At 39.7% G+C, this 24,329-nt stretch overlaps 1 protein-coding gene across 1 annotated transcript in view; it reads left to right on the top strand.

Moving 5' to 3' along the window:
* Positions 1-24,329, top strand: part of LOC133659139 (neurobeachin-like) — a 150,987-nt gene that overhangs the window by 80,060 nt on the left and 46,598 nt on the right. The window contains exons 10-15 of the mRNA XM_062061874.1: positions 226-349; positions 1,073-1,265; positions 6,744-7,703; positions 13,674-13,876; positions 13,956-14,109; positions 20,878-21,052. Of these exons, the coding sequence (XP_061917858.1) occupies positions 226-349; positions 1,073-1,265; positions 6,744-7,703; positions 13,674-13,876; positions 13,956-14,109; positions 20,878-21,052 (1,809 nt within the window). The remainder of the gene's footprint in view (positions 1-225; positions 350-1,072; positions 1,266-6,743; positions 7,704-13,673; positions 13,877-13,955; positions 14,110-20,877; positions 21,053-24,329) is intronic.

Here is a 24,329-nt window from a genome sequence, read left to right as displayed (position 1 = left end):
TACATACATTTGTGTGTGTGTGTTTTTCTTTATATATATGTGTTTAATTCTCTCTGATAACAGACATAAACACATTTATTGATTGGTTATTACCAGTGATGGTTTGGGGTGCCAGAACAAGTAACAGAGGATTTCTTTGGCATGACAGTACAAGTAAACAATGTGTGGCTTTGGCAGAAGTTGGAGTGATTTCTGTGTTTGTGCTGTTTGTCCACTCGCTAACAGTGATCCTCAAAGTGATAGCGACTCTATTGAAGAACTCTGCCCCCGGCCCAGAGCTAATGGAAATCCGCCGCCTCTTTCTTTCCGACATGATCAAACTGTTTAGCAGCAGCCGAGAGAACAGACGGTAAGCGGTTAACGGAACTTCTCCTCCCGCCGCCTACCTCCCCATCAATTTTCTTCCTGATCATTGCGTCGAGGGAGGGAAGGCGGCGGCTTTTGTCTGATGGGCTCCGGATTGATGACTTTTCATCCTCAAGCACGCGCGTTTCCTTTCGCGGATGTCTCCCACTAAGTGTTATTTTGCTTTTAAACAACATGTTAGGGCCCTAAATCAGCAACACAGCAGCCTTTGTTGACACAAAGCTGTCTTTGTTGCAGGTTTTTATACTAAATCCTCATTTTTAGGGATGTAAACAAATTAACGGTGCTCCGGTGCCCTGTAATCAACAAGTTTCCCGCCGCCAAAGCTGAATAGACTTGCTTTAAGGTCTCCTGCTGTTAATTAGCAATATTAAAGAAACTAATTGCCAGCTGCCCACTGCTGCTTCTTCTGTTTTGGCTCACAATTCTGTGTTCTTTTGACATCTTCATTGGTTAATTTGCTTTCCTTCTACCTCTTTTCTGCAATATGAAGTGGACATTTTATGTAAACAAGTCGCACGTCAAAAAAAGCAAATTGTTTTAACCATTTATAAGGAAAGGAATTGACCCTTGCCGAATCCCAAGGGGTTGTAATGTCATTTTTAAAGAGTTATAACAGCAAAAACCTTTATTGAGTGCTTTATAAAGGTGCTACATTTCATGCAAATGGTCCAAATGTCACACCTGCCTTATGTTCCTGTCGCAGATGCCTGCTCCAGTGCTCCGTGTGGCAGGACTGGATGTTTTCCCTGGCCTACATCAACCCCAAAAACAGCGAGGAGCAGAAGATCACAGAGATGGTCTACAACATTTTTCGGATCCTACTGTACCACGCCATCAAGCACGAGTGGGGGGGCTGGCGCGTGTGGGTGGACACCCTCTCCATCGCCCACTCAAAGGTGAGAACAGTTCATGTTTGGAAATAAAAATGTGACGGTTCTACAAACACAATAATACACATATGGTTTATGTTTATTAAACCTTTGACATGATAGTTTAAAGGCCTACTGAAATGAATTTTTTTTATTTAAATTGGGATAGCAGATCCATTCTATGTGTCATACTTGATCATTTCGCGATATTGCCATATTTTTGCTGAAGGGATTTAGTAGAGAACAACGACGATAAAGTTCGCAACTTTTGGTCGCTGATAAAAAAAAGCCTTGCCTATACCGGAAATAGCGTGACGTCACAGGAGGAAGGACTCCTCTCATTTCCCCATTGTTTACAATGCAGCGAGAGAGATTCGGACAGAGAAACGATTACCCCATTAATTTGAGCGAGGATGAAAGATTTGTGGATGAGGGAAGTGAGAGTGAAGGACTAGAGTGCAGTGCAGGACGTATCTTTTTTCGCTCTGACCGTAACTTAGGTACAAGTGTTCATTAGATTCCACACTTTCTCCTTTTTCTATTGTGGATCACAGATTTGTATTTTAAACCACCTCGGATACTATATCCTCTTGAAAATGAGAGTCGAGAACGCGAAATGGACATTCACAGTGACTTTTATCTCCACGACAATACATCGGCGAAGCTCTAGCTACTGAGCTAACGTGATAGCATCGGGCTCAATTGCAGATAGAAACAAAAGAAATAAACCCCTGACTGGAAGGATAGACAGAAGATCAACAATACTATTAAACCATGGACATGTAAATACACGGTTAATAATTTACAGCTTGGCGAAGCTTAACAATGCTGTTGCTAACGACGCCATTGAAGCTAACTTAGTTACAGGACGGCGGCGGCGGCGGGCGTTGTAGCTTTCGACGACACCCCGGCCGCCATCAGAGTCGGCAAGAAATATATTTCCCCGAAGTTACGTACGTGACATGCGCGTAGCGGCAAGCACGCACGCACAGGCAAGCGATCAAATGTTTGGAAGCCAAAGCTGTACTCATGGTAGCGCGTCTGCTATCCATCTCAAAGTCCTCCTGGTTGTGTTGCTGTAGTCCGCCGCTAATACACCGATCGCACCTACAGCTTTCTTCTTTGCAGTCTCCATTGTTCATTAAACAAATTGCAAAAGATTCACCAACACAGATGTCCAGAATACTGTGGAATTATGGGATGAAAACAGAGCGTTTTGTATTGGATTCAATGGGTCCGAATACTTCCGTATCAACCATTGACGTCACGCGCATACGTCATCATACATAGACGTTTTCAACCGGTAGTGTGGCGGGAAATTCAAAATTGCACTTTATAAGTTAACCCGGCCGTATTGGCATGTGTTGCAATGTTAAGATTTCATCATTGATATATAAACTATCAGACTGCGTGGTCGGAAGTAGTGGGTTTCAGTAGGCCTTTAAGAGCTCTGGTTTCTTCAGTGAAACGGAGGGGTACGCCTTTTAGGGGCCTTTTGTAGCTTTAGCGGTGCTATACTATCAAAGGCGTTGCGCGGAGCATCGTTAAAGTTGTCAGTGAGGTTATCGAGCCCACAACATTTGGGAACGGTGCCGTTAGCGAGGGCAGTAGGCCAGCGAGAGTCGGAGTTGTGGCAGCATTAATGTTAGCAGCTGGCTACTCGCCAGCAGTGTTAAGAAAATTACTTTAAAAAAAGTTATGCATTACAGTTAATAGTTACTTTCCCAAAAAGTAATTGAATTAATAAGAAAATTATTCTTTATTAGATGTAATTAATTACCGTAATTTTCGGACTATAGAGCGCACCGGGATACAAGCCATATCCACTTCATGTATTAGCCGCACCGGACTATAAGCCGCACATTGCGAAATGAGTTATTTACACAGTAGTGTTGGAACGATACCAATATTTTGGTACCAGTACTAAAATTATTTTGGTACTTTTCTAAATAAAGGGGACAACAAAAAAATTCCATTATTGGCTTTATTTTAACAAAACATCTTAGGGTACATTAAACATATGTTTCTTATTGCAGTTAAGTCCTTAAATAAAATAGTGAACATACAAGACAACTTGTCTTTTAGTAGTAAGTAAAAAAACAAAGGCTCCTAATTTAGTCTGCTGACATATGCAGTAACATATTGTGTCATTTATCATTCTATTATTTTGTCAACATTATTAAGGACAAGTGGTAGAAAATGAATTATTAATCTACTTGTTCATTTACTGTTAATATCTGGTTCCTTCCTGTTTCAACATGTTCTATCTACACTTCTGTTAAAATGTAATAATCACTTATTCTTCTGTTGTTTGATACTTCACATTAGTTTTGGATGATACCACAAATTTAGGTATCAATCCGATACCAAGTCGTTACAGGATCATACATTGGTCGTATTCAAAGTCCTCTTGTGTCCAGGGACATATTTCCTGAGTTTATAAACATAATATACATTTAAGAAGATGTTGTGATGCCCAAAAAAATCGACATAATCATAGTAGTATCGCTCCTGTACTTGGTATCATTACAGTGGATGTTAGGTGTAGATCCACCAATGGCGTTTGTTTACATTTTGACGCGGGTGAGTTATGGTGTGTAGTGAATAGGGTTGGGTATCGTTTGAATTCGAACAATTCCAATTCCGATTCCGATTCTTTGTTTCGATTCCGATTCTTTTAAGAGGCAGGGTCAAAAAAAAGTTTAGGATATTTTAAATGAGCTAGCTAACCTACAGTCTTTCTGAATGAAATAGTCTGACATTCTCCATCAATTTTAATTCTATTAACTTTTTATGAACTTTACTATAAATTCCTCACAGGGCTGTTTTCAACTAGAATATAAATATCAAATCTATGAATTTGAATATAAATATTATAAATTATGAATACATTTTCCCAGGGGTACACTTTCCTCAAGAGAGCTTTATTTTTGAAAACCTCATGAAAACACATTTACACATAAGTGTATGATGCTGCAGGAAACCTCATGAAAACACATCTACACACACAAGTGTATGATGCTGCAGGTACTTAAAAACGTTACCGTGCTCCCACTGATGGGCTAACCTGGTGCAGAAAAGCAAATAAACAATATGAAACAACTTGCAAAACCCAGTCCAGATTAGCAGCAGGTACAGTATAAAATCAGAGACAGTTCTTGTTTAGGAAAATGACCATATCCGCCTTCTCAGGCAGGATGCGTGAGCGTTCTGGACAGATAGTGTCTCCTGCTGTGGAAAATACACGTTTGCTGGGTGTGGAAGAAGCTTGAACGCATAAATAGGAGAAAGCGCGATCTGACAGCAAAGGATAAGTCTTTTGTTGGTTCCACCGGACCACCACCATGCAGCAGGGTCGTCAGACATAAGTATCAGTGGAACGTCCTGGTACATCTGCAGCTCTCTCTCCACTCGTTTCTTGATGGCCATGGAGCTCTGTTATTTCGCGGTTATTTCATTTTTTTTTTGTAAGGCTATCCATGCTTGAGCTTGACTGACTCGCTCGGCTACGCTAACACTTCCGGTGGTGGGCGCTTCTTCGTTGGTGTTCAGCGGCTTCTTCTTCCGGTTCGGTGGACATATTTTTTTCCGGTCGGCGGACTGGGTATCGAAAATAGGAATCGAAATTTAAACTTTTGAACGATTCCGGGAGAATCGGAAAGTTAGTCCCGGTTCCAATCGATACTCGATACTCGATACCCAACCCTAGTAGTGAAGCATGTTTAGCTATTCCTCGTCCTGCAGGGATGATACTTGTAAGAAACTTACTTTATTTGTCGCCATGGAGACAAGGATTAGTGATTTAGAAGTAGCTAAAACACTGCAGATGGCGGATGGACGTTAGCCACTAGCTAGCTAGCCCTGTCTTAAAGCAGTGGTCCCCAACCACCGGGCCACAGCCCGGTACCGGTACGGGGACCGATTGGTACCGGGCCGCACAAGAAATAAAAAAATAAAAATAAAAATATATATATATACAGTATATATAGGGCACATATATATAAACCATGGTATGTGAATGCTTCCATTAAAATCTCCTGAGGATTGAGGAAACCCCTCATGAAACAGGCCTGTAGAGATGAAATAGTCTTGTGATTTTTTCCCCCCACACACATATATATATATATATATATATATATATATATATATCTATCAATACAGTCTGCAGGGATACAGTCCGTAAGCACACCTGATTGTATTTCTTTATGAAAAAAAATAAAAAGTGTAGTAAAAATGTAGTGGCTTATCGTCCGGAATTTACGGTACTACGAAAAGTAATTAATGCGGTTTTTGTTTTTTTAACTTTCATATATCTGGTATATACAATTGAGAGATGTTTCATGAGAAAGGAGCGTGTGGCTGAGTGCCTGTTGCCAAGTGATGTGTGACATCAGCGATGGCGCACTTATTGGCTGTTTAAGCTCAGCATTGGTAGTCTGCGGACTGGAAGGAGATTGATGATGCAAGCGCCTGTGGAATGTTTTCACTGATATTCAAACAATCGACTGAAAGTGCATCAATGGCTGTGTCATGTAAATACTTAGATTTTTCCTTCCTGGAAAAACAATCATTTTTTTCCAAACACTGCTCGCCAGTGGTAAAGTCAAAGGAGTAATTTGAGCAAGGTGCTACATCGGAAAAGTAGTTCAGCAGTGTTGGCTTTTACAATAGCAATGTCGCGATAGCTTGGTTAATATGCAGGCCTCGGCATGTAATTGGAGAAATGTTGGCCGTTTTTAGAGGGCTTTATAGGCGAAATCTATATATCCAATTACCGTATTTTTCGGAGTATAAGTCGCTCCAGAGTATAGGGCGCACCGGCCGAAAATGCATAATAAAGAAGGAAAAAAAAACATATACAGTATAAGTCGCACTGGAGTATAAGTCGCATTTTTTGGGGAAATTTATTTGATAAAACCCAACACCAAGAATAGACATTTGAAAGGCAATTTAAAATAAGTAAAGAATAGTGAACAACAGGCTGAATAAGTGTACGTTATATGAGGCATAAATAACCAACTGAGAACGTGCCTGGTATGTTAACGTAACATATTATGGTAAGAGTCATTCAAATAACTATAACATATAGAACATGCTATACGTTTACCAAACAATCTGTCACTCCTAATCGCTAAATCCCATGAAATCTTATACGTCTAGTCTCTTACGTGAATGAGCTAAATAATATTATTTGATATTTTACGGTAATGTGTTAATAATTTCACACATAAGACGCTCTTGAGTATAAGTCGCACCCCCGGCCAAACTATGAAAAAAACTGCGACTTATAGTCCGGAAAATACGGTAAGCGCCGTAGTCCTCATTGCAAGTTCTAGCAGTTTTTTTATTATTTAGATTGCACAAAAAAGAGTGTTTTTGTCTCACATAGGGCAACATGGGCAAAATAAAAAGGAAAGAAAAAGTGCTGATCCCTTTTTTTAAACAGTATTTTATAAAGGCAGAATTATTAATGGAACTTTTGATTGTGCATACCATGTTTTGCAGGTGACATATGAAGCCCACAAGGAGTACCTGGCAAATATGTATGAGGAGTACCAGCGTCAGGAGGAGGAAAACATCAAGAAAGGCAAGAAGGGTTTGGTCAGCACCATCTCAGGTCTGTCTGCTCAGACCTCCGGCATCAAAGGTGCGGTCGAGATCGGAGAAATAGATCCAAACTCCCAGTCGCCGGGGAGCCAGGGGGACTACGACGGCGCGGACTCCCGTAACCTCCTGGCGGAAGGGCGTCGTCTCCAAAATGCAGCAGACGGCGTCAGCGTGGAGGTCCAGCATCTTCTGGTGGACATCAAGGCAGAGAAGGTGGAGGCTACAGAAGTAAAGATGGACGACATGGACACTCCGGGAGGCTCCGAGAATGGAGCGCTAATGGAGGTGGACTCACTGCTGGATAACGTTTACTGTGCCGCAGTGGGGAAGCTGAGCGGTGACCTCAGCGGTGTGTTGCTGCCAAAGAGCAGCGTAGACGAGCAGAGCGCACCTCCTCTCATCACGCTGGACGATGACAAAGACGGCGTCCCTCACAGCAACAACTTCTTGTTCTGCGAGGCCAACGTGGAAAATGCTTTGCTGCCCGACTTGAATCCAGCTCAACCCTCAGCGTCATCCGCCCCGCAACCGCCGTCTTCCTCCAGTGCCAGCAGTGGACTGGGCCTTCTGGCTCACATGACTGGAAGCTCCGACTTTGTGTCCTTACCCAGCATTTTGGAAAAGGACGAGTTGGAACTCCAGGCAGCTTTGGAGGGCATCGACCGTGTGGCCGCCGCTCAACTTAAGGCTCCGACCCCCCGCACAAGTCCAGAAGCGAGCCACGGAAGGGTTGTGGCGCCCTCTAAAGGTGACATTGCAGCTGCTTGGAGCAGGAACGCGGTTCATGTGAACGCCACAAACAACACCTCGGATGAGGATGGGAAGGAGATGAAGATTCTGACAACGGCGACCACACGGGTGAGACAGAATACAAAACATGTCAGTTCATTGTGTGAATGCTGACTCAAAGGTGTTTCTTAAAACACACAATATAGTCGTCCATCGTTTACTGCGGCCTGACCATGGTATGTATACTCATCTCCACGACTTGGGACTATTAAAGGCCTACTGAAATTATTTTTTTTAATTTAAACGGGGATAGCAGATCCATTCTATGTGTCATACTTGATCATTTCGCGATATTTCCATATTTTTGCTGAAAGGATTTAGTAGAGAACGACGACAATAAAGTTTGCAGCTTTTGGTCGCTGATTAAAAAAAAGCCCTGCCCCTACCGGAAGTAGCGTGACGTCACAAGATGGTGGGCTGCTCACTTTTCCCTATTGTTTACACCAGCAGCGAGAGAGATTTGGACCGAGAAAGCGACGATTACCCCATTAATTTGAGCGAGGATGAAAGATTTGTGGATGAAGAATGTGAGAGTGAAGGACTACAGTGCAGTGCAGGACGTATCTTTTTTCGCTCTGACCGTAACTTGGGTACAAGGGCTCATTGGATTCCACACTTTGTCCTTTTTCTATTGCGGATCACGGATTTGTATTTTAAACCACCTCGGATACTATATCCTCTTGAAAATGAGAGTCGAGAACGCGAAATGGACATTCACAGTGACTTTTATCTCCACGACAACACATCGGCGAAACACTTTAGCTACGGAGCTAACGTGATAGCATCGGGCTCAAATGCAGATAGAAACAAAATGAATAAACCCCTGACTGGAAGGCTAGACAGAAAATCAACAATACTATTAAACCCTGGACATGTAAATACACAGGTAATGCTTTCCAGCTTGGCGAAGCTTAAAAATGCTGTTGCTAACGACACCATTGAAGCTAACTTAGCAACGGGACCTCACAGAGCTATGATAAAAACATTTGCGCTCCACCTACGCCAGCCAGCCCTCATCTGCTCATTAACACCCGTGCTCACCTGCGTTCCAGCGATCGACGGAAGGACGAAGGACTTCACCCGATCATCCGTGCGGTTGGCGGCTAGCGTCGGCAATCGCGTCTGCTATCCAAGTCAAAGTCCTCCTGGTTGTGTTGCTGCAGCCAGCCGCTAATACACCCATCCCACCTACAACTTTCTTCTTTGCAGTCTTCATTGTTCATTAAACAAATTGCAAAAGATTCACCAACACAGATGTCCAGAATACTGTGGAATTTTGAGATGAAAACAGAGCTATTTTGTATTGGATTCAATGGTGTACTAATACTTCTGTTTAGCTAGTGACGTCACGCGCTTACGTCATCATACATAGACATTTTCAACCGGAAGTTTAGCGGGAAATTTAAAATTGCACTTTATAAGTTAACCCGGCCGTATTGGCATGTGTTGCAATGTAAAGATTTCATCATTGATATATAAACTATCAGACTGCGTGGTCGGTAGTAGTGGGTTTCAGTAGGCCTTTAATAGAGCATAAAAAATTGTTCACAACCTTCTAAATATGTTTTTAACATAACAGCCATATACTAAATCAAGTCAGACTTAATTTGTATTGCACTTTTCATACAGAGGCAAGTGGCAAACACAAAGTGCTGTACAAAAAAAATAGAAGAGAAGAAAACATTCACACACGCAGCACTATTGAAAGTAACAAAGCAAAAACAAAACATGGCATGGTTGATTGATTGATTGATTGAAACTTTTATTAGTAGGTTGCACAGTACATATTCCGTACAATTGACCACTAAATGGTAACACCCAAATAAGATTTTCAACTTGTTTAAGTCGGGGTCCACTTAAATTGATTCATGATACAGATATATACTATCAAATATATACTATCATCATAATACAGTCATCACACAAGATAATCACCAGAGTATATACATTGAATTATTTACATTATTTACAATGTGGGGTGTGGGATATGGAGGGGGAGGGGGGGTTAGGTTTGGTTGGTATCAACACTTCAGTCATCAACAATCAGCATCAACAATTGCATCATCAGAGAAATGGACATTGGAACAGTGTAGGACTGACTTGGTAGGATATGTACAGCAAGTAGTGGACATAGAGAGAAAAAATCAGAAGGTAGAAGAAAAAGTGTCTACATTTGATTATTTACATTTGATTATTTACAATCCGAAGAGGTATTATGTGGAAGGGAGGGTGTTAGTTTAGGGTTGTAGTTGCCTGGAGGTGATCTTTTAGTGAGGTTTTGAAGGAGGATAGAGATGCCCTTTCTTTTACACCTGATGGGAGTGCATTCCATATTGATGTGGCATAGAAAGAGAATGAGTTAAGACCTTTGTTAGTTCGGAATCTGGGTTTAATGTGGTTAGTGGAGCTCCCTCTGGTGTTGTGGTTATGGCGGTCATTTATGTTAAGGAAGTAGTTTGACATGTACTTCGGTATCAGGAGGTGTAGCGTTTTTTTAGACTAGACTCAGTGCAAGTTGTTTTACTCTGTCCTCCACCCTGAGCCAGCCCACTTTGGAGAAGTGGGTAGGAGTGAGGTGTGATCTGGGGTGGAGGTCTAGAAGTAATCTGACTAGCTTGTTCTGGGATGTTTGGAGTCTAGATTTGAGGGATTTGGAGGTGCTAGGTACTGAGGATTTCAGGAAAAACTCCACCTTTGAGACGTCCACACTGGAGAATAACTACAATTAACGCTATATAAAAAAAATAGTACAAAACATATTATAAAATATATCTAAAAATAAAATATAAGTCACCTTTAAACTCATTCCACCCAATATAGTAGTCTTGAGTGTATTCTACTTTACTGGACTGGAGGATCGTCTAAGCATCGTCTAAGCATCACCTACTCAGTGGCCTAGTGGTTAGAGTGTCCGCCCTGAGATCGGTAGGTTGTGAGTTCAAACCCCGGCCGGGTCATACCAAAGACTATAAAAATGGGACCCATTACCTCCCTGCTTGGCACTCAGCATCAAGGGTTGGAATTGGGGGTTAAATCACCAAAAATGATTCCCGGGCGCGGATCTGCTGCTGCCCACTGCTCCCCTCACCTCCCAGGGGGTGATCAAGGGGATGGGTCAAATGCAGAGGACAAATTTCACCACACCTAGTGTGTGTGTGACAATCATTGGTACTTTAACTTAACTTTAATTGTCACCCGGCCACTACAAAATGGCCACGACCTGGAAAAACTTTATCGCATCTTGGGTAATACATAGCACAGATAATTCGATTCGCATCCGAATCATGATTCTTATTAATCCAGATTCCGAATCAATTCAAAATGTTCAAAAATCTATTTAAAAAATTTATAATTTTTTAAATTTTTATTTTCATAAGAATTCATTTTAAAGGCGATCTGCATGCAACCAGAAATAGCTTTTCTAACCTGTAACCTGTTTAGAAAAAGTTTAGTTATAATTATTATACCAAATTAACACATTGCGAGAATGTGATTAAATCGAGAATCGTGTTCAATCGAAAATTGATTCCGAATCAAATCGTCACCCCAATAATCGGAAGCGGATCGAATCATTTGGTGCCCAAAGATTCACACCCTAATACATATAATACGTACAGTAAATAAGACTTATTTTAGCACTTAATATAAGCCAAAGATATAATGTACAATATGATTTGAAAATTTAAAAAAATCCATGATGTAGTGATGCTGTAAACATTTTTTTTTTAAGTTGGATGATGATTTGGAGTGCATCAGAAAGTACTAAATGGAAAAAAATGGCTAATTTTTAACGACAGAGCAGCAATACAACCAATGTTGTAATAACGTTAAGCTGTAAACTGCTCATTCAGTAATAATAGAGCTGAATGAGTGGCATTATTTTAAAGCGCATGCAGAGGCATACTTGCCAACCTTCCTGTTTTCCCTGGGTATCTACCACTTATTTCTCCAGCACCCACTAAATTTCCTACATTTAAATTTCATCGTCAACAAAAAAAATATTTTCTGGTAGTCCCAGAGCAATACGGCAATAATAAAATAAATGTTATTTTGCTTTTTCCTGAAAACGTCCTCTTATTTCCGAATGCAAATGTTGAGAATGATGTGCAGACAGACGTACATGAAGCTATAAAGCTCCTTGACCCCGAAAGGGACAAGCGGTAGGAAATGGATGGATGGACGCTAACCACATTTCAAATGCATTCACTGCCACCTTGTGGAGGTATCCAAAAGTACATCACAATGTTGTTTACAGCCACAGCTGTAATGCTTTTTTTTTACCTGGAGCAAAATAGAGACCCTAGTGCAGTGGTTCTTAACCTTGTTGGAGGTACCGAACCCCACTAGTTTCATATGCGCATTCACCGAACCCTTCTTTAGTGAAAAATAAAATGATGTTTTTTTTCAAATTCAAAAAAAGGTTATGTTTTTTTACTGGTGCACAAAATGAACTGTGCATGAACATCACCTTGTTCAAAGAACAAAACCAACACAGTGCATGAACTCACAACAAATTACACGCCTTACACACATTTCCATGAATTGATTAACGTGGACCCAGACTTAAACAAGTTGAAAAACTTATTCGGGTGTTACCATTTAGTGGTCAATTGTACGGAATATGTACTGTACTGTGTAAACTGTACTGTTTCATATCATGTCATCTCTTCCTTTGCAATCTACTAGTAAAAGTTTCAATCAATCAATCAAAAAACCTGCAAATCAGATGGAAAGTTAGAGGGAACATTGTTTGGGGGTATCCAAAATACGCTGATAGGGAGACGTTTTTATTTACACGATAAGTCGGATGTGTCTTTACCTCCGTGGCGGAGGCTCCGCCGAACCCCTGAGGCCGACTCACCGAACCCCTAGGGTTCGATCGAACCCAGGTTAAGAACCACTGCCCTAGTGGTTTTTCACTTGTGTAGACCAGTGGTTCTCAAATGGGGGTACGCCTACCCCTGGGGGTACTTGAAGGTATGCCAAGGGGTACGTGAGATTTTTTTTAAATGTCTGTCAAAAAGAACTGTGAAAAGAAATGCAACAATGCAATATTCAGTGTTGACAGCTAGATTTTTTTTGTGGACATGTTCCATAAATATTGATGTTAAAGATTTCTTTTTTTGTGAAGAAATGTTTAGAATTAAGTTCATGAATCCAGATGGATCTCTGTTACAATCCACAAAGAGGGCACTTTAAGTTGATGATTACTTCTATGTGTAGAAATCTTTATTTATAATTGAATCACTTGTTTATTTTTCAACAAGTTTTTAGTTATTTTTATATCTTTTTTTCCAAATAGTTCAAGAAAGACCACAACAAATGAGCAATATTTTGCACTATTATACAATTTAATAAATCAGAAACTGATGACAGGGTGCTGTATTTTACTTCATCTCTTTTTTTCCAACCAAAAATGCTTTGCTCTGATTAAGGGGTACTTGAATTAAAAAAATGTTCACAGGGGGTACATCACTGAAAAAAGGTTGAGAACCACTGGTGTAGACCACTGTAGAGGACTTGGCGGGGAGGTGAATAGTTAACTGGCGCTCGGGTCAAAAGGTGAGGAGGGAGATCCATGTTAGCAAACATCTCAGGCAAACAGAAAGTATTTCTTCCCCCAAAGCAGATAGCAGCCGTACTAGAGGTGCATTAAAGGTGATGCTTCTTGGGGACAGAGTGGGTCACTAATGCATGGTGTCCCTAAATCGCTCGCTTTTTCGATTCGTCTCTGCTACTTTTTTTAAAAGGCTTTTTTTTTTTTCTTCTTTTTTTTCTTGCAGCATCCTGCTGACTCATTCATTTTGTGTTTATCGGTCGCTCTGAGGTTGTTGTTGTATTTTTTATTGCGCCGCCTCGGGGAGGGGGGCGGGATCTTGTGAGGACTCATTGCAAATTCATCCTTCATTGTGAATGGAATGAATGCAGTGTGATTTCTCCTCTGGGCCTGCACGTTCCCCACAGACTGAAGTATATTGTGAAGCGCTGGCTTCCATACAACCTGATTACACTTATTCTTTGTGTCTATGTCGCCCCCAGAGTCTAAGCGGCCGCCTAGCCGCTCCAGTGGACAGTGTGGACTTCAGGGGTGCGGCCATGTCCGAGGACCAGCGGCGTCAGTTCAGCCCAGGCCCTCGCACCACCATGTTCCGCATCCCCGAGTTCAAATGGTCGCCCTTGCACCAGAGACTGCTGGCCGACCTGCTGTTTGCCCTGGAGAGTGACGTCCATGTGTGGAGGAGGTGTGTGATTGACGTGATGAATGCAATATTCATATATTTAATAATGCTATGTGTTTCTTCCCCTCCTCTCCTTCTGTAGCCACTCCACCAAGTCCGTCATGGACTTTGTCAACAGCAGCGAGAACATCATTTTTGTCCACAACACCATCCACCTCATCTCACAGATGGTGGACAACATCATTATCGCTTGCGGGGGAATCCTCCCTCTGCTCTCAGCTGCCACCTCTCCTTCTGTAAGTGCAGCTGCCTCCTCCCTACTACTGTGTTATAGTGCCATCTAGTGGCTGTTTGCACATCTCACTCAGGTTCACATAAAGGTCAGTCACTACCATTTGTTTGTTTGTTAGGCAAATACACAATACAATACTTGGTAATGGTATACATCAGGGGTCACCAACCTTTTTGAAACCAAGAGCTACTTCTTGGGTACTGATTAATGCGAAGGGCTACCAGTTTGATACACACTTAAATAAACTGCCAGAAATAGCCAATTTGCTCAATTTACCTTTAACTCTATGTTATTATTAATAATTAATGATATTTACACTTAATTGAACGGTTTAAAAGAGGAGAAAACACGAAAAAAATGACAATTAAATTTTGAAACATAGTTTATCTTCAATTTCGACTCTTTAAAATTCAAAATTCAACCGAAAAAAAAAGAAGAGAAAAACTAGCAAATTCGAATCTTTTTGAAAAAATTAAAAAAATAATTTATGGAACATCATTAGTAATTTTTCCTGATTAAGATTAATTTTAGAATTTTGATGACATGTTTTAAATAGGTTAAAATCCAATCTGCACTTTGTTAGAATATATAACAAATTGGACCAAGCTATATTTCTAACAAAGACAAATCATTATTTCTTCTAGATTTTCCAGAACAAAAATTTTAAAAGAAATTCAAAAGACTTTGAAATAAGATTCAAATTTGATTCTACAGATTTTCTAGATTTTCCAGAATAATTTTTTTGAATTTTAATCATAATAAATTTGAAGAAATATTTCACAAATATTCTTCGTCAAAAAAACAGAAGCTAAAATGAAGAATTAAATTAAAATTAATTTATTATTCTTTACAATAAAAATTTTTTTTTACTTGAACATTGATTTAAATTGTCAGTACAGAAGAGGAAGGAATTTAAAAGGTACAAATGTATATGTGTTTAAAAATCCTAAAATCATTTTTAAGGTTGTATTTTTTCTCTAAAATTGTTTTTCTGAAAGTTATAAGAAGCAAAGTAAAAAAATAAATGAATTTATTTAAACAAGTGAAGACCAAGTCTTTAAAATATTTTCTTGGATTTTCAAACTCTATTTGAGTTTTGTCTCTCTTAGAATTAAAAATGTCGGGCAAAGCGAGACCAGCTTGCTAGTAAATAAATACAATTTTAAAAATAGAGGCAGCTCACTGGTAAGTGCTGCTATTTGAGCTATTTTTAGAACAGGCTAGCGGGCTACTCATCTGGTCCTTACGGGCTACCTGGTGCCCGCAGGCACCGCGTTGGTGACCCCTGGTATACATTTTAATAGGATGGTATTTACACATCATTTTGGGCATTTTTTCTGCATTTCCCCTTAAATTCTCAGCGATAATCCATTAATTTGAATGGCAAGATTAAGTTATAAGCGAGAGGTTTGTATCTACAGTCGTGGTCAAAAGTTTACATACACTTGAAGGACCAAATGTCATGGCTGTCCTGAGTTTCCAATAATTTCTACAACTCTTATTTTTTTGTGATAGAGTGATTGGAGCACATACTTGTTGGTCACAAAAAACATTCATGAACTTTGGTTCTTTTATGAATTTATTATGGGTCTACTGAACATGTGACCAAATAAGATGGGTCAAAAGTATACATGTTAATGTTAATATTTTGTTACATGTCCCTTGGCAACTTTCACTGCAATAAGGCGCTTTTGGTAGCCATCCACAAGCTTCTGTCTCATCTGACATCACATGGACAAAGATAAGACCTTCTGGAGGAAAGTTCTGTGGTCAGATGAAACGAAAATTTTGCTGTTTGGCCACATTACCCAGCAATATGTTTGGAGGAGAAAAGGTGAGGCCTTTAATCCCAGGAACACCATCCATACCGTCAATCATGGTGGTGGTAGTATTATGCTCTGGAACTGTTTTGCTGCCAATGGAACTGGTGCTTTACAAAGAGTAAATGGGACAATGAAAAAGGAGGATTACCTCCAAATTCTTCAGGACAACCTAAAATCATCAGCCCGGAGGTTGGGTCTTGGGCGCAGTTGGGTGTTCCAACAGGACAATGATCCCAAACACACGTCAAAAGTGGTAAAGGAATGGCTAAACATGTGGACAATGCTGAAGAAACAAGTCCATGTCGGGAAACTTTCGAGTGCAATACGTCCGACACTGATTGTTATTTATTACTCCGGTACTCTTGTCTTGTTCTGTATAATGTACAGTATTTTGTATTTCTATAGTGTTTTGTATATTGTACAGGATTGCTTATTATTCTTATTGGATAGTAGTCTGTTTATTTCAATTGTTAGTTTTTTTCTTTATTGCCTGTTGTGTAATTTATTTTATTTTATTATTTATTTATTTTTACCCTATATTTGTTCCCACTACCGCACCTTAAATTGGAGTCCTTAATCTCGTTATATGTAAATATAATGACAATAAAGTCCATTATATTCTGTTCTATTCTATTCTATGTATGTATACTTTTGACCCAGCAGATTTGGTCACATGTTCAGTAGATCCATAATAAATTCATAAAAGAACCAAACTTCATGAATGTTTTTTGTGACCAACAAGTATGTGCTCCAATCACTCTATCACAAAAAATTAAGACTTGTAGAAATTATTGAAAACTCAAGACAGCCATGACATGATGTTCTTTACAAGTGTATGTAAACTTTTGACTACGACTGTATATCATTTGCTGCTCATTCAAATTAAGTCTAATTGTGTAATCAGGCTTGTTTTAATTTTAATACTTTCTTAGTAAACATTGATTTAAAGTAGAAAAATACACCAAAAATAGTGCTTGCCTTCCAAAAGTGCCATCCTATTGTTTTAATAAATGTTTGTACATTATCAATCAATCAATTAACCAAAGTTTATTTATATAGCCCTTAATCACAACTGTCTAAAAGGGCTGCACAAGCCATAACGACATCCTCGGTTCAGATCTCACATTAGGGCAAGAAAAAACTCAACCCAATGGGCGACCGGTGCAATGGATGGCGAGTGGATCTAGTTAATAGTGTGAGAGTCCAGTCCATAGTGGGGCCAGCAGGGGATCATCTTGAGTGGAGACAAGTCAGCAGCACAGAGACGTCACCAACTGATGCACAGATGAGCGGTCCACCCCGGGTCCTGACTTTGAACAGCTAGCAGGTCATCTGAGGTCACCTGATAACCTCTCCACACAGGAGAGGGGGGCAGAGCAGAAAAGAGATGGCAGATCAACTTATTTAAAGGCTAGAGTATACAAATGAGTTTTAAGATGGGACTTAAATGCTTCTACTGATGAAGCATCTCTAACTGTTACTGGGAGGGCACTCCAGAGTACTAGAGCTTGAATAGAAAACCCTCTATAGCCCGCGGACTGTTTTTGGGCTCTGGGAATCACTAATAAGCCGGAGTTCTTAGAACACAGATTTCTTGCCGGGACATATGGTACAATACAATCAGCAAGATAGGATGGAGCTAGAATAGCAACCAAGGTAATCAGAAAGGTTAACCAACGAACGAGATTTCTCTACAGAATCTCCTCTCTGGTCAACAAAAGCACCTTGAGGATTCTGGCGGGAACTCTCGTTCAACCCTTTTTCGATTACGCATGCACCTCCTGGTACCCTAGCACCTCCAAAACCCTCAAATCTAAACTCCAAACATCTCAGAACAAGCTAGTCACGTTACTTCTAGACCTCCACCCCAGATCCCACCTCACTCCTACCCACTTCTCTAAAGTGGGCTGGCTCAGGGTGGAGGACAGAGTTAAACAACTTGCACTGAGCCTAGTCTATAAAATCCACTACACCTCCCTGATACCGAAGTACATGTCAAACTACTTCCTTAACGTAAATGACCGCCATAACCACAACACCAGGGGGAGCTCCACTAACCACGTTAAACCCAGATTCCGAACTAACAAAGGTCTTAACTCATTCTCTTTCTATGCCACATCAATGTGGAATGCGCTCCCAACAGGTATAAAAGAAAGGGCATCTCTATCGTCCTTCAAAACCGCAATAAAAGTTCACCTCCAGGCAGCTACAACCCTAAACTAACACCTTCCCCGGATTGCTAATAATCAAATGTAAACAATCAAATGCAGATACTTTTTCTTATGACTTCTGATCTCTCTCTCTCTCTCTCTCTCTCTCTCTCTATGTCCACTACTTGCTGTCCATATCGTACCCCCAACCCCCCCCCCCCCCCACACCCCTGATTGTAAATAATGTAAATAATTCAATGTAATTATCTTGTGTGATGACTGTATTATGATGATAGTATATATGATAGTATATATCTGTATCATGAATCAATTTAAGTGGACCCCGACTTAAACAAGTTGAAAAACTTATTCGGGTGTTACCATTTAGTGGTCAATTGTACGGAATATGTACTTCACTGTGCAACCTACTAATAAAAGTCTCAATCAATCAATCAAAGACCGTGTAGTATTTTATACGTAAGTAGTAAAACCTTAAAGTCACATCTTAAGTGCACAGGAAGCCAGTGCAGGAGAGCCGGTATAGGTATATTTATATATAGGTATATATGTATATAGGCGTAATATGATCAAACGTTCTTGTTCTTGTCAAAAGTGTAGCAGCCGTATTTTGTACCAACTGTAATCTTTTAATGCTAGACAAAGGGAGGCCTGAAAATAATATGTTACAGTAATCGAGACGTAACGAACGCATGAATAATGATCTCGGCGTCGCTGGTGAACAAAAAGGGACGCATTTTAGCGATATTACGGAGATGAAAGAAGGCTGTTTTAGTAATACTCTTAATGTGTTACTCAAATGAGAGAGAGAGAGTTTAATAATAATAATTAAAGTCAAACCTGATTGAATCAATTTTACATCAATACAGTGAGTACTAACTTAATTGGTTCTTGAGCACGGTTCGTAAATCGAAAAGTTTGTATTGTGAAGCAAATGTATCCATAAGAAACAATGTAAATATGAATAATGGGTTCTGTCACGCCAAATTTCTTCCCCCTACAAAAACCTCTCCCCCCCCACCCCCCATTTACTTCCGTGGTCATGTTTCCTCGTACGTCATTGACAGCGATCGATAGCACTTCGGCTTTGACTGCCCGCCGCTGGAAGGATACTTCGTCTTTGACAGCTGCTGGAATCTGAAGAAATCGATTATTGTTTTTTTCTGTACAGGCGCAAAACAGGACAGTCGCGTGCCGGTTAAGGACCCCCGGCAACTTTGTGATTTTATTGGACGCAGCTCCGGAAGTAAATGGGGGGGAGGTTTTTGTAGGGGGAAGAAATTTGGCGTGACAGTTCCAGCTTTGACAAACGTCCATATTTCAGTGGTGGTTTGTACACTTTGAACACAATATCAAACAAACCTAACAAGGAGGTGATGAATCAACTGTCTCTTTAAGAAGACAACACAACAACGAACTGTGCTGTATGCACTGCTCTGCCAACACGCGTGCACATGCAGAAGTCCCTTTGGTGCCCTTACAAACAGTCAGGCATCACAGAAATCCACAACTTTAACAACCATATTGCTATAATAAAAAATATTTTTAAAGTAATGTAGTGGATTGTCCAAGGCTTAAACAGCAACAAAAGTGAATTTAGTACAAGTTTATTTACTCATAGTCAAAAGTGCATAAGTTGGATTGTTTTGTCCCTGCAAACAAACGGCCGTCCTCCGGAGGACTCACAAAAAGCAATCTCTCTGGAGTCCTGGCCTCCTGGCCATTTTATCTGTTTCTTCGTGCGTCAATCTGTTTTTCCTTGTGCGTCATGATTTTGTGGTCTTCGACATGTTTGTTTTGCAACATCCTTGAATCCCTTAATCATACTCGGACAATCAAAACATTCTGTAGACAGGTTGGCACGACTTAATATTCACTTTTGTCCCACACCCGGTCCATTAAATGGCACAGAATAGAAGAGAAATTAAATGAGCGTACATTCTTGACAGACATGAAATATAGTTCAAAGGTCAGAAATTCTACTACAGCAACAACCACATACAGTACATGGTCACTACCGCCTAGTTTCTCTTGTTATATTCTTATTTTACTGTTATATTTTTATTCTCATTGTTGCTTTTTATTTGTATTCTTATTGTAATATTTTTCTATATAGTTTCCATTTATACCCCCATTATTTACTTTTTACTTTTTAAATTCGATCTCAATTCTGTACACTGCAGCTGGAATTTTCTTTTTCCTGAGGGAACTCTCCTGAAGGAATCAATACAGTACTATCTATCTATCTATCTCTATCTATCTATCTATTAACATTGGCGAATGTGAAAGAGAAAGGAGCAGACAGAGGGGGAAAGGGACCGTGTGTGTGTGTTCTCTTGGAAGAGGCGCCGCTGAACGAGAAGTAAGTCTGTGAAGTAAGTCCGCTTTGGCATATTTTTCCAGAAAAGTCTGTTTCCATCCCAATTTAAAACTCGTGGTACGAAGCCGGCTTCCTCAATCTCTTCAATACGAGCAAGCACAAAATGAAATGAATGAATGCAGTGTTCGTACACACAGACATGGTTTTGCACACAAAAGCATATTTGGCGCCATCTTAAAAGTGCATAAATAGAAAAGTTTACAAATAGAGGGTATCCTAAATCGAGGTTCCACTGTATTATTATTATTATTATAAGATATGAACAAAGTGATAATGTGAATTTTGTCTTCCTAGAGCACTTGGACATCAGCAACTGGGAAATGACACCCTAATATCCCTGCAGACAGACAAGTTCTTTGTGTTGTAATCAAGCTTTTTCTTGTGTCCTGTCGCCCACAAAGGTGGAGAACATAGAGGCCACGCAGGGCATGTCCTCGGAGACCGCCATCACTTTCTTGTCCCGTCTGATGGTCATGGTGGACGTGCTGGTCTTCTCCAGCTCGCTCAATTTCAGCGAGATCGAGGCAGAGAAAAACATGTCTGCCGGCGGCCTGATGCGTCAGTGCCTGAGACTCGGTGAGCGTGGCGATTTTAACACCGCATCCACACTGGAATGACTCATTAGCCAGTAGGCTCGTTTACAATCAGGAGGTCTTTGCCTGTTAGTGGCTGTCACGTCTCCGGTCTGTTTAAACGTTTGAAGGCGTTTAAAATATGTCAATACCATTCACAGGTGTCAAACTCAGTGAAAACGTTGAAATAATATGCGTCAATAAAGTAGTCATTCTTTCTATTGAGAAATAAGAAAATACATGTATTGCATGAAATTGCAACCTTTTAAACTGTAATATTATCTAATAATCCACCATACATAATATCATACATTTCAAACGTTTTTGAAATAAAAAAACAGTAATAACAAATATTTGCTCGACTTATGAATTCAAAGCAAAGTATCCTTCAAATTGTACACTGCAGAAATGACGATAGATCCTATGATAAAAAAACTGAATAATTTTACAGTTACAGTTAAAAAGTTAAAGTACCAATGATTGTCACACACACACTGGGTGTGGTGACATTATCCTCTGCATTTGACCCATCACCCTCACCCCCTGGGAGGTGAGGGGAGCAGTAAGCAGCAGCGGTGAATCATTTTTGGTGATTTAATCCCCAATTCCAACCCTTGATGCTGAGTGCCAAGCAGGGAGGTAATGGGTCCCATTTTTTTAGTCTTTGGTATGATTCGGTTGGGGTTTGAACTCACAACTTGAGATGTCCGATAATATCGGCATGCCGATATTATCGGCCGATAAGTGCTTTAAAATGTAATATCGGAAATTATCGGTATCGGTTTTTTTATTATCTGTATCGTTTTTGTTTTGTTTTTTGTTTTTTTTTATTAAATCAACATAAAAAACACAAGATACACTTACAATTAGTGCACTAACCCAAAACACCTCCCTCCCCCACTCATTCACACAAAAGGGTTGTTTCTTTCTGTTATTAATATTCTGGTTCCTACATTATATACCAATATATATCAATACAGTCTGCAGAGATACAGTCCGTAAGCACACATGATTGTGCATGCTACTAGTCCACTAATAGTACTAATCTTTAACAGTTAATGTTACTCATTTTCATTAATTACTAGTTTCTATGTAACTGTTTTTATATTGTTTTACTTTCTTTTTTATTCAAGAAAATGTTTTTAATTTATTTATCTTATTTTTTTTTTTTTTTAAATAAAAAAAGGACCTTATCTTCACCATACCTGGTTGTCCAAATTAGACATAATAATGTGTTAATTCCACAACTGTATAAATTGGTATTGGTTGATATCAGTATCGGTTGATATCGGTATCGGTAATTAAAGAGTTGGACAATATCGGATATCGGCAAAAAGCCATTATCGGACATCCCTACTCACAACCTACCCATCTCAGGGCGGACACTCTAACCACTCGGCCACTGTAAAAAAAAACAATGGAACCATTTTTTTATGTACAGTAATATTTGTGGTGACTGAGCTGCCAGTTTTTTTTTTACTGCAAAATCTAAATATATATATATATATATATATATATATATATATATATATATATATATATATATATATATATATATATATATATATATATATATATATATATATATATATATATATATATTCTTTGGTAACACTTTAGTATGGGGAGCATGTTCTACCATTAATTGGTTGCTTATTAACATGCACATTAGTAACATATTGTCTCTTAATTAGTTATTATTAAGTACTTATTAATGCCTTATTCTGCATGGCCTTATTATACAACCAGTAAACCATTAACTGAGAGTCTTCCCTCAATAACCTCAGAATTATTGCTTATTAGTAACCCTATCCCTTATATGTTCACCTAGTGTCCAAAGAACTCTAACTTAAGTCTTTGCATGTTAATAAGCAACTAATTAATAGTAGAATATGTTCCCCATACTAAAGTGTTGTGTATATAAACAAATATAATAACCAAATGCATAGGCAATTGTATAATATTATCATGAGATGAGATCAAAATTCATGAATTATTCAGGGTTATTTACAGCCTTCTGAGGGTAGCCATAACTATCAAAACTGATGTAATTGGTTTCAATCAATCAATCAATCAATCAATGTTTATTCATATAGCCCTAAATCATAAGTGTCTCAAAGGGCTGTACAAGCCACAAAGACATCCTCGGTACAGAGCCCACATACGGGCGAGGAAAACTCACCCCAGTGGGACGTCAATGTGAATGACTATGAGAAACCTTGGAGAGGACCGCATATGTGGGTAACCCCCGCCCCTCTAGGGGAGACCGAAAGCAATGGATGTCGAGTGGGTCTGACATAATATTGTGAAAGTCCAACACATCAGCGAAAGTCCAGTCCATAGTGGGGCCAGCAGGAACCATCCCGAGCGGAGACGGGTCAGCAGCGTAGAGATGTCCCCATCTGATGGACAGGCTAGCGGTCCACCCCGGGTTGGGAGCAGAGTAGAAAAGAAAAGAAAAGAAACGGCAGATCAACTGGTCTAAAAAGGGAGTCTATTTAAAGACTAGAGTATACAAATGAGTTTTAAGATGAGACTTAAATGCTTCTACTGAGGTAGCATCTCTAACTTTTACCGGGAGTGCATTCCATAATATTGGAGCCCGAATAGAAAACGCTCTATAGCCCGCAGACTTTTTTTGGGCTCTGGGAATCACTAATAAGCCGGAGTTCTTTGAACGCAGATTTCTTGCCGGGACATATGGTACAATACAATCGGCAAGATAGGCAGGAGCTTGACCGTGTAGTATTTTATACGTAAGTAGTAAAACCTTAAAGTCGCATCTTAGGTGCACAGGAAGCCAGTGCAAGTGAGCCAGTATAGGCGTAATATGATCAAACTTTCTTGTTTTTGTCAAAAGTCTAGCAGCCGCATTTTGTACCATCTGTAATCTTTTAATGCTAGACATAGAGAGGCCCGAAAATAAAACGTTACAGTAATCGAGACGAGATGTAACAAACGCATGGATAATGATCTCAGCATCGTTTGTGGACAAAATGGAACGAATTTTAGCGATATTACGGAGATGAAAGAAGGCCGTTTTAGTAACACTCTTAATGTGTGACTCAAACGAGAGAGTTGGGTCGAAGATAATACCCAGATTCTTTACCGAGTCGTCTTGTTTAATTGTTTGGTTGTCAAATGTTAAGGTGGTATTATTAAATAGATGTCGGTGTTGGTGGTTTAAATGTTAATTTGGGCATTAGAGGATGTACATTTTCAAATAACATTTTCAGTGTGTTTTTTTTCTCGGTTAACCAATAGTGGATGTTAAAAAAAAT

The sequence above is a fragment of the Entelurus aequoreus genome, linkage group LG10, assembly GCF_033978785.1.
Source record: "Entelurus aequoreus isolate RoL-2023_Sb linkage group LG10, RoL_Eaeq_v1.1, whole genome shotgun sequence".
Lineage (NCBI taxonomy): Eukaryota > Metazoa > Chordata > Actinopteri > Syngnathiformes > Syngnathidae > Entelurus > Entelurus aequoreus.
Note: the sequence above shows the minus strand (reverse complement) of the source record. Positions and strands in the feature narration are given on the sequence as shown.